Below are 13,317 nucleotides of genomic sequence, written 5' to 3'. Positions count from 1 at the left end.
TCGTTCTAACGATATCAGTGGTCGTTCGGTGGTCCATGAAGCTTGATGTAATTTGGTGTATGTTCGAAGTGCTTTATACTTCGGGTGAACATGTAATAGAGTGGGTGCTTTTCAGAAAAAGAACTCTCAGTCAACATTAACACAGGCCGATTCGGAATCAAGATCTGTGCAAACCTTGTTGTGCTGGTCACGGCACGGTCTGAGCTGCCGAAATGGTACTGTCTGTCTGGAGACTCAATCCTAAAGAGGTCAACTGTTGATTCGTGGTGTTTCAGTTGGAGCACATTTTTCGAAGCCAGACAACAAAGTACAGAAACAGGGTTGCATGTACCAGCTTCCTCTATTTATCCGTGGTGATAAACTGATACAATTGGGAACAATGCTAAATACATCAATTCTCCTGGAAAAATATAATGCCTAGAACTTTTCTTGCAAATGGATCTGATGATTAGGGGTAGTATAAAAGGCCGCTGCATGACCAAACAAACACTCTTCAGAAGAGGAATCTACCTCGAGGTAACAGCAGAACATAAAAACTCAAGGAATAAGTTTTCAGAAGGAATGCTGGAAATTTGAACGGCCTTTCTAGCAACAGTTCGCTCATGTGCTGAGTCAGCAACCCAGATAGTACATACAAAATAATCTTACAAGTCATTTAACCGGTTATGTTACTGCTTTTGACGTCTGCTCCTTTTCTTCGTGGGCATTTGGCTTTGCTCCAATAGTTTTTTCTCCTTGAAAGCCTTCACCATATTGTAAACCTGAAGTAAAAGCATCCATGTTACTTACAGTTCTGAACAAACTCGGGAATTTTTGACATTCCAGATATTTGAACTGCAATTACCTTCCGAATTCCCGATGTCAAGCCCATGGAATCGATTGAACTTTCATCGACAAGTTTCAGTTTCGTGCTACCTTGTCCCTTGTTGCATACTTGACCCACATCACCTACAATAGAAGAATTAATTAGGCTGCAACATTAGAAGCCAACTGCTAGTGAGGGCAGCACATGACTCACCTTTGATCTTGATAACCATCAGCTCCACATGCATCGTCAAGCGAATGTGGGAGAAAATGTGAACATGCTGACCAACATCCTCCCTGAGGACCAGATTGGATTCCTGTTCAACATCTATGTCAACCAACTGCTTCAAATACCTATCCATCTCTTTTCTCCTGTTTAGCGGATCGGTCTTGCATTCGTCTACAAGAACCGATGGGAACTCCCAGAGCCCTGCAAGCAGCCCCTCTTCTGGCCTCTTTATCAAGAGAAAGAGATTACATTTGCCTTCTGCCATCTCTTCCTTCAAGCCTTGTGCAATTTGAACAACACAAACAGCAGCGAAATCACGACGCGGTTTAGCTTTGGGGACCACCCGTGGGTAGTCTGTAACTCCAACCAATGGATTTTCACGGGAAAGCGCAAGCGCTTGGCAGTGGCTAGAGACAGGGCACTTGGAGCAATCAGGCTTGGTCTTGCTGCACAATGTTGCTCCTAGTTCCATCATTGCTTGGTTGAAGTCTCCTGGCCTTGATGGATCGACCAGTTGACCAGCAAGCTCCCTATAATCCAGCAATAGTGCCCAAAGGTATTCCCGTATCAGTATAAGGATTCAAGCCCCAAACTAGATATATGGTGGGGGAGAAAATGGTTGCAGCAGGATCAGTATCAATATGGAACCAAAAGAGGATACAGCTTGCACTTAAGTCAGTGGAGATTGGCAGCCATGAAACAAGCTTATAAATTGATACATCAGCAATTGGTAATATTAATTGAGCGTATAGCTCAGTACTATGCCGACTACTTGTTTGGTGCGAAAAATAAAAATGAAAATAAATTACCATACGGATGCTATTTCACACTAAATGTTAAGCATCATTGCAAATAGACAACATAAAAATTACTACCACGATTGACACTTCCATTGCTCTCCAAGGGATCAAAGAGGATCGTGCTACTTACCAGAATCTCTTTATTGTTGACGATTCTTTTGGGTTATCAGCAATTGCAAAGAGTCTGCTGATAACACGTACAACATTTCCATCCACAAGCGGGGTGACCTATAGTACAGAAATGAAGCAAGATCATTTGAATATGCAAAAAAAAGCACGAAGATGCTTATTTAAAGATGAGATATATGGTTGCACAACCTCATTGAAGGCTATGGAGGCAATGGCGCCTGCTGTGTAATCCCCAATGCCGCGAACCTGACGAAGTGTTGATGCTGTGCTAGGGAATTCCCCCTTTTCCGCAATCTGCTTTGCTCCCTACTTTCCCATAAATAGAAACTAGTCATATCCTTAATCCACTATGCTGCAACGTTCTATGACCAAGAAGCACTGACGATTTTTCCTTTTTGATGATTCCACTGAAGAATAATTTATAAGATGAAAAGTAAATCAGAAGGAAAAGGCTCAATTACTGAATACCCATGTCAACAATATATTCCTCCTGAACTACCCAAAACGTTATCCAATGAGCTGACAACTTGGCACTGGCCAATAAGCTTAATGCAACAGCCCTCATGAGCTAGCACTAGAACCTCCCTCGTTTGAAGGGAAAACGAGAAACCGAATCAACTTCCAAGATCTCCCAAGCAAAACGTCAAACAGGTCATGGGCACTGTGAAGGTTGCAGAAACTAGCGAACAGCGCTACATTGGGCACCCTTTCCTAGGGTTCTACGCGTATCAGACTCCAAATCTCACCTCCAGAAGAAACCGTGCCCTCCGGTAGTACCCAAGACCGGCCCACATCTCATTCACCTCCTGCAACAAGGAAACCCCGAATCAACCATTCGATCTCCACCCGCAAAATATGCATCAAAGATCGAATCTTTCGTACACAGGAGGTGAGCAGGTTTCTCTCTACCTCCTGCGTGGCGGCGGCGAGGGTCTCCACGGTGGGCCACCGCGCCATCCACCGGGAGTAGTAATCGATGACGACGGGCACCCTCGTCTGCTGCAGCATCACCTCCGACACCCACACCGCATACGCCCTCTTCTCTCTGCCCTCGCGCCCCGTCGCCGCGGAGAATCGCCACGGAAGGTCGCGCCGGTGCGCGTCATACCACCGAAGCAACTCTGAGCTCAGCGCGGGCGCCGCCGAGGTGGGCCCCGCCAGGACACCCGACGGCGCCAGGTCCTCGATGTCCGCCGAGGGGGGCACGGCAGCGGAGCGGGCCCGCGGTTTTCTGGTGGACCGCCGGCTGGTGGTTGCCGTGGGGCTCTTGGCCATGGACTCGACGCGGCGGAGCGCGATTTTGAAATGTCGAGGGCCTTGGCGCCAGTAGGGATTGGGAGAGGAGTGGGGAGCGAAGAAGAAGAGTCTTTGTACGCTCCAGTATCTTTGAACTTTTTTTAGAGGACGCTTGTGCGCAAATCTGGCCATCAGGGCCGAATTTCACGGCCCGGCACCCTAGCCCCCTTTTAACCAAATAAACTTACTGAAAGTACGCGAGTTTCCCTCACGTTAGGGTTTTGTTCCTCCGAGGCAATCAGCCGCCTTCTTCAAGTTCTGGTCGTCCTTGCCGCCGATCAACCTCCCTGCCTGCAAGAGCTGGGGTTCAAGGAAGAGGATCTGGATGATGTAGTGTTTGATGAAAAAGAGGTTCCAGAAGATGCAGTCCGTTGGGTTGCAATTGCTAAGGTGAACACAGTCAAAACCTATAGCCATACTAGTTTTTTCGCAACATGAGATCTGCATGGGACCTCGCCAAAGAGGTAAAATTCAGGCAATTGGAAGAGAATTTGTACACCATCCAATTTTCGTGTCTTGGGGATTGGGAGAGGGTGATGCAAGACGGTCCATGGCACTTCCGGGGGGATGCTGTCATCATCAAGTTGTATGATGGGGTGACAAAGCCGACCACCATCAAGCTGGACACAATAGAAATCTGCATTCAGATCCATGATGTCCCCGACTTGTTTGCTCACCTGGGTGAACCGCTTGCGGGTAAGGTAGGAGAAGTTCTCTTTGCTGAACCTCTCTCTCACGATTTTGCGGGAAACTTTTACTGTGTCTGAGTTAGAATCGATGTGACAAAGCCATTGAAGAATGTTGTGTCCATGGTCAGGGGAGGTAAGCGTCAGATATTGGGTAAAATATGAGAAGTTGCCAGATTGGTGTGTAGCTTGTGGGATGTTGGGACATCTCTTCAAGGAACACGGCTCTGGAGTTCACTCACCATCTGCTTTAGTGTTCAAAGATTTGAGGGTCGGATGGTTCATGAAGATTGGTCGAGGACCAAGCGGTGGTCGGGGTCGTTGCGGTGGTCACAGAGGAGGGCGTACAGGTGGAAGAGGACAAGATAGGGATAATACCTGCTATGACGTGGATGGATATGAGAAACAAACATATGAGTAAGATCCTTTAAGGCCGACATGAGATGTTGCAATGGAGGAATCTTCTCGTAAAAGGGCAAGTGTTACAGGACAGGGAAGTAACGTTTCAACTACCCCGCATGGAACTGAATTGGAAGGAGATAAGCTGGCCATTGTGCCTGTGGGTAGCAATTCAGTGCTCAGTCCACCTCCAAAGAGAGATCCCAAGAGAACAAGGCTGGGGACAGATGGACAAGACGAATTCAACATCTCTGTAAAAAACTTGGCAGGCTCCCTAGAGGGGCACCGCCGGGCCCAATGAGTGCCTTTTGTTGGAACTGTCATGGAGTGAGTAAACCTGCGACAGTTCGAGAAATTCGCGATTTCGCGATGAAGTATACCCCTACCGTGCTATGTATAGTTGAAACACAAAAAAATGGTGCACGTTCAGAAGCACTGGCAGGAACTTTAGGTTTTAATAGTTCTTATGCTATTAGTAGTCAAGGTAGAAGTGGTGGTCTTGGTATGTTTTGGAATAATACATGCAGTGTTGAAATTTTGGGAGACTCTGCTTATCACATCGATGCAAAAGTCACAGAAGCAGGACAGGACCCTTGGCGCATCACTTGCATATATGGGGAGGCCAAAACCCACCTCAGACACCGAACTTGGGACGTTATAAAGGGAATCAGCACCATAAGTGACTTACTGTGGCTTTGCTTTGGAGACTTTAATGAAGTACTGCGCCTGGAGTAGCACCAGGGAACAACGGACAGAAGTAATGCACAAATACAAACCTTTCGAGAAGCAGTTGACGTGTGTATGCTCATGGACCTGGGGTACCAGGGGCGACCCTGGACGTTTTAGAAGAAGATTACAGGGGGGAGCTACTACATGGTACGGCTAGACCGGGCTTTGGTGTCGGCTAGTTGGATAGCTAGATACACACAAGCAATGCTATCTCATTTAGATGGAGCAACTTCAGACCATGGGCTGATTCTGTTGAAATTTGATGGGAAACAGCAGGACACAGTGAAGAGGAAGGTTTTTAGATATGAGACTATGGGGGAGTCACATGAAGCATGGAGGGATAAGATCACCAACAGCTGGAGCACTTTAGCCCCTAGATATGGAGTAGGAGACTTCAGAGATAAGCTACTCAGGATAAGCAAGGATCTGACGGCATGGGGTAATGATACGTTTGGCAGTGTGCGGAAGGAGATGAAACAAATTAAAGCCAAGCTAGAATAGTTACGGGGCGACCCAGCCCATACCGGACCGGCGCATGTAGAGATGAAGCTCAACAAAAGGTTGGTGGAGCTCCTTCATAGAGAAGCATTGATGTGGCGTTAGAGATCTCGTCTTGAGTGGATATCGGCAGGAGATAGAAACACTAAATTCTTCCATATGCGTGCAAGCATGAGGTGGAAAAAGAACATGATACGTGCACTATCAAACTCCCTGGGAGTTGTAACAGATGACTCGACTGAGTTAGAGTCGTTGGTTCATGAGTTTTATAAATCTTTATACGCATCCGAGGGGGTGAATGGGATGGAGGAAGTACTACAACATGTACCTCAGAAGGTTACGCCGGCGATGAACGACATTTTATGTGCACCTTACACTAGTGACGAGGTGAAGACGATGTTGTTTCAAATGTTCCCAACAAAAGCTCTGGGCCCCGACGGCTTTCCTGCTCACTTCTACCAAAGGCACTGGGATATATGTGGAGAAGAGGTTACATCGGTGGTGATGCACATTATCAAAGGGTAGGAGAGCCCTGAGGGTGTTAATGACACGGTGTTAGTATTGATACCAAAGGTAACTAGTCCGACCCTCTTATCTCAGTTCAGGCCAATCAGTCTTTGCAATGTATTATACAAAATTGCTTTGAAGGTAGTTGCTAATAGACTGAAGATAATCTTGCCTGACATTATATCTGAGGAACAGTCGGCCTTTGTGCCTAGTAGATTGATCACGAACAACATTATTTATGCATAAGAGTGCTTGCATTTTATGAAGATGAACAAGTCTAAGACTAATAGTCTGTGTGCCCTGAAGCTTGACATGATGAAATCTTACGACAGGGTTGAGTGGGCATACCTACAGGCGATTATGCTCAAGTTAGGTTTCTCTCCAGCTTGGACCGCAATTGTTATGGGAATGGTCAAATCAGTGTCCTTCTCGGTTCTTTTCAATGGAGAAAAGCTTGAACAATTCAAACCATCCAAAGGTATTCGACAGGGAGATCCCATTTCCCCTTACTTATTCTTATTGGCAGCAGAGGGCCTTTCGTGCCTTTTAAAATCTAGTTCTCAGTCATCGATACTCGGCGGTGTGAGGGTGGCCCCCATAGCTCCTGTGGTGAACCATCTTCTGTTTGCGAATGACAGGCTGTTGCTTTTTAAGTCTAGTGTGGAGGGAGCGAATGCGGTTTCAAACCTGCTTCGTACTTATTGTGATGCATCTGGCCAAAGAATCAACAATGATAAGTCATCAATCTTCTTCAGTAAAGGATGCCTAGAGTCTTTAAAGCACCATGTAAAAACATCCTTCAAGTATAGAACGAATCATTGAGTGAAAAATATTTGGGCATGCCCACAGAGGTGGGTCACTCAAAAAATGGCACATTCCGTTATTTGAGAGATAGAGTATGGGAGAAAGTGAGGGGATGGATGCAGAAACTACTCTCAGTAGCAGGGAAGGAGGCGTTGATAAAATCAGTGGAACATGCTATACCGGTTTTTTCTATGTCATGTTTCGGACTCCCTAGGGGACTATGCGAAAGTGTGACTACACTTATAAGACAATTTTGGTGGGGATCCAAAAGAGGGAAGAGGAAGCCTGCTTGGGTATCTTGGGATGTAATGACAAAACCAAAGAACCCAGGGGGGCTAGGTTTTAAAGATTGGAAGTTTTTAATCTGGCTCTTCTCTCAAGACAAGCTTGGAGGTGTCTGAATGAACCTAATTACTTGAGTTCACGTATCCTCAAGGCGGCTTATTATCCAAATAGCTCTATCTTCGAGGCAGAACTGGGGTCAAACTCTTCTCAGATTTGGAGGGCAACTGTCGATGGTAGAGACATAATGAAACAATGCGCTATCATGAGAATTGGAGATGGGAAGTCGACCTGCATCTGGCAGCACAACTGGATCCCGAGGGCTAACATGGTGAGACCAAACTCGTCGCTGGTTCAGGACCCTCCACAGGTAGTGGTTGATTTAATTGATCCCTCATTAACATCTTGGAGAGAGGATTTGATCAGAAAAGTGTTTGTTCCTGTGGATGCCGAGGCTATCTTGAGAATACCCCTCTGCACCAGGCAAGTACATGACTTTTGGGCGTGGTCTGAGGACCCTAGAGGTCGCTTTTCTATTCGAACAACATACAACATGATCTATCATATTAAAACTGGAAGAGAAGCCTGGTTAGAGGAGGGCGAACATACATCTAATCTACATGGACAGATGAATAGTTGGTCGGCCTTATGGAAGTTGAAGCTGCCATCAAAGTTGAAAGTTTTCACCTGGAGGCTTGCACAACACTCACTACCCACAGGAGATCTACTCCAGCATAGAAACATGTCGACAACGGATGTCTGTGGAATATGTGGGGCACAGGACAGTTGGTGTCATTCTTTATTGGATTGTGCACTATCCAGAAGTACCTGGGCATTGTCTAAGGAGGACATGGTGCAACACATGGCCATGAATCGGAATGGTGATGCAAAGGAGTGGGTATTCTCCATGTTTGAATCCCTGCCCAAGGATTAGCTCATCACCATGATTGTCACTCTCTGGGCAATCTGGTCTGCACGTCAGAAAGTTATACATGAAGGAATTTCCAGACCCCATTCACAACCCACTGTTTCATCTCGAGTTTTCTGGTGGAGCTGCAGTTTCTGGTGAAGCCAGAGAGAGGAGAGAAGAGTGCACCGGCTCCTAGACTGACGGAGAGAATCCCTCCTCCACAACAGCATACGAAGGTGAACGTTGATGCGGCGGTGGCGACACACGGTGGTTTTGGGACAACAGCGGCAATATGCCGGGATGGCAATGGGATGTTTCAAGGGGCATTAGCGATTTTGTTCAAAAACATTGATGACCCAGAAGTTTTGGAGACCTTGGCAATATGTGAGGCTCTGGCTCTCTCTGATGATCTCTATCTCCACAAAAATTCTGTTGCATCGGACTGCAAGGTGGTCGTCGAAGCGATCAAGATTGGCACGTTAGCATAATATGGGGCCGTGGTACATGAAATCATAGATCGTTCTAGAGTTTTTTCTTCTTGTATGATTAATCACGAATATAGGACCTCGAATGTCGAGTCTCAAAATCTTGCAAAGCACACGTTATCCCTAGGCTTTGGCCGCCATGTTTGGTTAGGCCATCCAAGAAATTTGGATTTCGTCCCTGTAAACCTTGTGACGGGTGAATAAAGCTTTGTGAGTTTGCCTAAAAAACCAAATAAGCTTACTTTCCTAATAATTGCTCTACTGTCCTTCGACGTCTCTGATCACCATAACTTTTTCTATGTTATATACTCATGTGCCCCTCCCCGAAATTTGGTTCACGGTCCGCCAGTGCCCGGCATGGGACTAAACGGGTCATGTCTGGCCCACAACGCGCCGTGTGTCGTGCTCGTCCGCTTAGGCGAGGCCTGGCTGGCACGTCATGACCCGGTTAGTAGTGGGGAGAGAAGAAGAAGAGTCCTTTTGGCCCATTTAGGCAAAACAAAATTTAATTTTAGCCGTTGCAGGGGCAAATTGGTGTGAAATTTGTCAAAATTTGCTATAAATAGGGTTGCCCATCCCCCTCATTTCCCACACTCAAACATGGTTGATCACAACCAGTTCCCTAGCTTCACAGTAACTGATTTCGTGGTTAACATACCCATATTTCGTGGTTAACATACTCGACTATGTCGATCTCCGACAATACCTATGCCTATTTTCCTCTGGACAACGACAACAATACACAACTTTCATAATCTCATACCCATTTCACTAGTGTCAGCACTTCCACCACCACCATAGGCGTAAAAAGGGCTCATCGCAAAACCTTCAAGGTCTGGGAACACTTCATTGAAGAAGTATATGGGGTGGATGATGTTCGGGGGTGTAGACCCAAGTGCAAAAGGACACCATGGACGAGTGTGTTGTCCATGCAGAGAGGAGGAGGAACCATTCACACACAAAGGCACATCGATGCCCACAACAAAAGGACAAAGTGTTCACGGTGAGATAGAGCACGCTTAAGTACAACCTTAACTGCTCGGTACGTAATTTCAACTATGATCCCGCTCGTCAAAGAGAAGCTCTTTTTTATTTAATTGTTGCTAATGATTTACCAATAGGTTTTGGTGGGTCTGCCACTTTTATCGAGTATATTCAAATTGCTCATACTCCTAATTTCAAACCAGCTTCTAGACAAACTACAACTAGGGACATGAAAAAGTTATGCAAGAACGTTCCAAAATCTCACCATAAAGAAGAACAGGAAAAATAATTGTAGTCTTTGTAATTTTCCTTTTTCGTTTGCAACTTTCTTATCCTTTTGTAATTTAGTGCAAGCTTTGTACTCTTTTCATTCCCACGGATTGAAGATTTCAATAAGGCATCTTAGTAATAAATCTTAAAAATTATCCCATGTGTCACTTCGCCTCATTTGTTGAAGTAACTGGGCTAACAAAGGCCCATGACCCATAAAGGCCATGTGGGCCGCAAACTAGTCTGTTTACTAAATATGTCGTGCTTGTCCAAGGAGGCGAGGCCTCCGTGCCGGCATGGCTTGGCCCACTCATAAATGGGCCTCCGTGTGTGTGTCATGTCGTGCCATGCCAGACCCGTTTACACGCGTGCCGGCTCCGGCGCAACATCTCTACCTTTTGTGTCATATTCTTATAAAAGATAAGAATAGTTGTTTACAAAGTGGCACCAAAACAATCACAAACTGATTGCTAGGGTCAGCTCCACAACATTATAACTGCAGCAGACTACTCCCTTGTCCTATATCCTGTATATTTAAAGTATTTAAATAGTTGATCTCACTACTTTTATTTATCTTAACATGCACTCACATTATCACACATGCCACCTCATTAATTCCACTATTTTTATTTTTCTTAACATGCATACGTAAAAATGCTACTACCTATACTAATTCTTGCAACATGCACACATCTCATTGTATCAAACCCACATTTTATTTCTGTCAACTACATGAGAAATACCACTTCATAAATATATTATAACTATATAATAGTACATATACAAGAATCATGTGCATTTTTAATCTTTAGTCTCGTATTCAAATTCAAGACAACCAGGTGTCACTAAAATATTCCCTCGCAAAGCGCGGGGTATCATCTAGTAATATCGAGTAAATAGCATAAAACTACTACTTTACAGGTTAGGGTTCCAAAAAACTACCAGTTTTTAATTTTTCTTAGATAACTACCAAGTGATTGGTCGGCTGTTTCAAAAAACTCTAATGACAGATCGTTTTTCTATTAATCGCGATTATGACAGTTAGGCCCCATGCGTCAGAGCTCTAATTTTTTGACCGTTTGTTTGACCGTTAACTGGCACGTGGGACCCATATGTCAGTGTATTTCTGAAAAGCAATCAGCTCCCTGAAATATTTTTAAAAAGCAATCAGGTCCCTGCATCTTTTTCCAAAAAGCAATTGGGTCCCTGCTCCAGATCACAGCACCACTTGCGCAGCTCCTCTCCACGCCGCCTCGTTCGGCCGGCGAGGTGCGCCGGCAGCCGCCGGAGCTCGTCGTTGCGTGACCTGTCTCTCTTTCCTCTTCCTCGCGCCGGCTCAAGGTGGGTCCAGGCGGGCGACGTGTTGAGTCCAGGCGGAGCTCCTTGCCAGCGGCCGCCATCGACGCCTTCGACGGCCTTCTCGAGCTCGCCGCGGGCCGACGACGCGTGCAGCCTGCACCTCTGCTGGAGCATGTGCCTCCCGCTGCCGCTGCCGAGGCCGGCCTCTGCTATGGCTGCCGGAAGGTGAGGGCCAAGGTGAGGGGCGGACGCGGTGGGTGGCGGGGCGGACGCGGTGGTTGCCGACGTGTTGGGGTCCAGGCAGGCGACGTGTTGGGGTCCAGGCGGAGCTCCTTGCCCGCGGCCGCCGTCGACGCCTTCGCCGGCCTTCTCGAGCTCGCCGCGGCCGACGACGCGTACGCGTACAGCCTGCGCCGCCGCTGGAGCATGTGCCTCCCACTGCCGCTGCCGAGGCCGGCCTCTGCTATGGCCGCCGGAAGGTGAGGGGCGGACGCGGTGGCTGGCCGCTGTCGCGCCGGGAGGGTCAGTGAACGGCGACAAAGGACGGGGCATGCACGCCGGCGAGATGAGAGGAAGGGAGGCACAGAGGGATTACCCGAGAGGAGGAGGAGGAAAAAGTGTGGAAGATACACTGACAAGTGGGCCCCACATGCCAGTTAACGGTCAAACAAACAGTCAAATAGACGAACAGTTTAGGTGCGGGCCTGACCTGTCATAAACAGGTTTAAATTTTAAGCAACGGGTATTTGGGGTTTTTTGAAACAGCCGACCACCCACTTGATAGTTATCTGATAAAAATTAAAAACCGATAGTTTTTTAAAACTCTAGCCTATAAAGTAGTAGTTTTATGCTATTTACTCAGTAATATCTAAAGTTCTCCCATGAGCGTCCATGCAAAGCTTGTGATCAGCCACATTTTGCCTCGTTGACTTGTTGTGCTGGGTTGGAGAAGATGCGAGCATTTCAATGCTTCCATAGGCTCCAATGCATCAAGAGCGAATCAAACTCCCTCTAGCAGCCTTGGGACAGATGCCACGGACATGAATTCACCACTCTTGCAGTCTATCGAGTGTACTAGGAGCACCAACCATGGGGAAAGCTCAGAGAAGAAAGCCCACCATACACACCTACCCCCTCCATTCCTAAATATTTTTCTTTTTAGAGATTCCAAATGGACTATCATATACGGATATATATAAACATATTCTAGAGTGTAGATTCACTCATTTTACTTAGTATGTAATCACTTATTGAAATCTCCAGAAAGACAAATATTTAGGAACGGAGGGAGTAGCATATATGCACTGGATGCGGCAGGTGGTCAGGCGTGTCATGGTTTTGGAGATAGAAAAGCAAGGGCTCATATTTGTTAAACACATATATGGCGCACTTGTATACGTGTCAGGAGAGATATCTAGGAGGTAGTTTAGGAGGTAGTTTAGCCACATCCTATTATGTTGTAACCAAGTCAATCTCATCCTCTTTCTTCCTCCTCAAGATGTATCACAGAATCTTCCTTATCTCTCCAACCAAATCATGTATGTGCTTCAGGGTTATTGCGCCCCTTCTATATAGCAGGCAACACGTCGCCCCGAGCTAGGGTAAGACGTTTCCGCCTATCACACATAGTAATCAGAGCCTTCCTACTTCCCATCTAGACTCTCCACGATTCCACCCGTGCCTAGCCATGTCTTCATCCTCCGATGCCTTCCAGCCTAGCCTCCATGGCCAGGTCACCAGGAAGCTCTCACGCACGAACTACGTGCTATGGCACACGCACATCACGCCGTAGCTGAATGTCGCTGGTGTCTTTGGCTACGTCGACGGCACCTTGTCGGAACTAGCCAAACTCCTCACCGCCAAGGACAAGGACGACAAGGAGACTTTTGAGCCCAACCCTCTCTACCCTATCTGGGTCCGGGAGGATCAGCAGGTGCTCGGCTACCTGCTGGCCAACCTCTCCAAAGAAGTCCTCATCTGATAGAGGAAAAGGTGTCCCGTCTTTCGATGAGATGGTGGCTATCGTTTATGGTGGAGTAGACTTTGACGATCTGAATACGAACATGCGAGGACGTCGCGCCTTAGCAATCGCTAAACCAACTCCGAGAGGTTATTGACCACACCGAAGCACGATCAACCTGACCACGAGGGTCTATTTCCTGCATGTAAAGGAAGAACAAGCAAGAATCTGAGATTGCAATTTGGA

The 13,317-nt window shown here is 46.7% G+C and overlaps 1 protein-coding gene across 1 annotated transcript; it reads right to left on the bottom strand.

The window, feature by feature from the left end:
- Positions 1-343: 343 nt before the first annotated feature.
- LOC123161434 (adenine DNA glycosylase) lies at positions 344-3,400 on the bottom strand. The gene is made up of 7 exons (XM_044579268.1): positions 2,872-3,400; positions 2,709-2,768; positions 2,152-2,268; positions 1,964-2,061; positions 1,019-1,563; positions 845-948; positions 344-761 (listed from the first exon to the last, which is right to left on the bottom strand). Exons 1-7 carry the CDS (start codon positions 3,388-3,390, stop codon positions 669-671), a joined length of 1,536 nt encoding a protein of 511 aa, XP_044435203.1. The 5' UTR covers positions 3,391-3,400; the 3' UTR covers positions 344-668.
- Between the last annotated feature and the right edge of the window lie 9,917 nt (positions 3,401-13,317).

This window comes from Triticum aestivum, chromosome 7B (genome assembly GCF_018294505.1).
Source record: "Triticum aestivum cultivar Chinese Spring chromosome 7B, IWGSC CS RefSeq v2.1, whole genome shotgun sequence".
In the NCBI taxonomy this organism is placed as follows: domain Eukaryota; kingdom Viridiplantae; phylum Streptophyta; class Magnoliopsida; order Poales; family Poaceae; genus Triticum; species Triticum aestivum.
This window is presented reverse-complemented; position numbering and strand designations above follow the sequence as displayed.

Excerpts from the sequence above, each read along its gene's own strand:
- LOC123161434 (XM_044579268.1), bottom strand. The coding sequence starts at position 3,390 with ATGGCCAGATTTGCGCACAAGCGTCCTCTAAAAAAAGTTCAAAGATAC. Across the intron at positions 2,769-2,871 it reads TCGCCGCCGCCACGCAGGAG|GAGGTGAATGAGATGTGGGC; the intron begins GTAGAGAGAAAC and ends TCCTTGTTGCAG. Across the intron at positions 2,269-2,708 it reads GGGCACGGTTTCTTCTGGAG|GGAGCAAAGCAGATTGCGGA; the intron begins GTGAGATTTGGA and ends ATGGGAAAGTAG.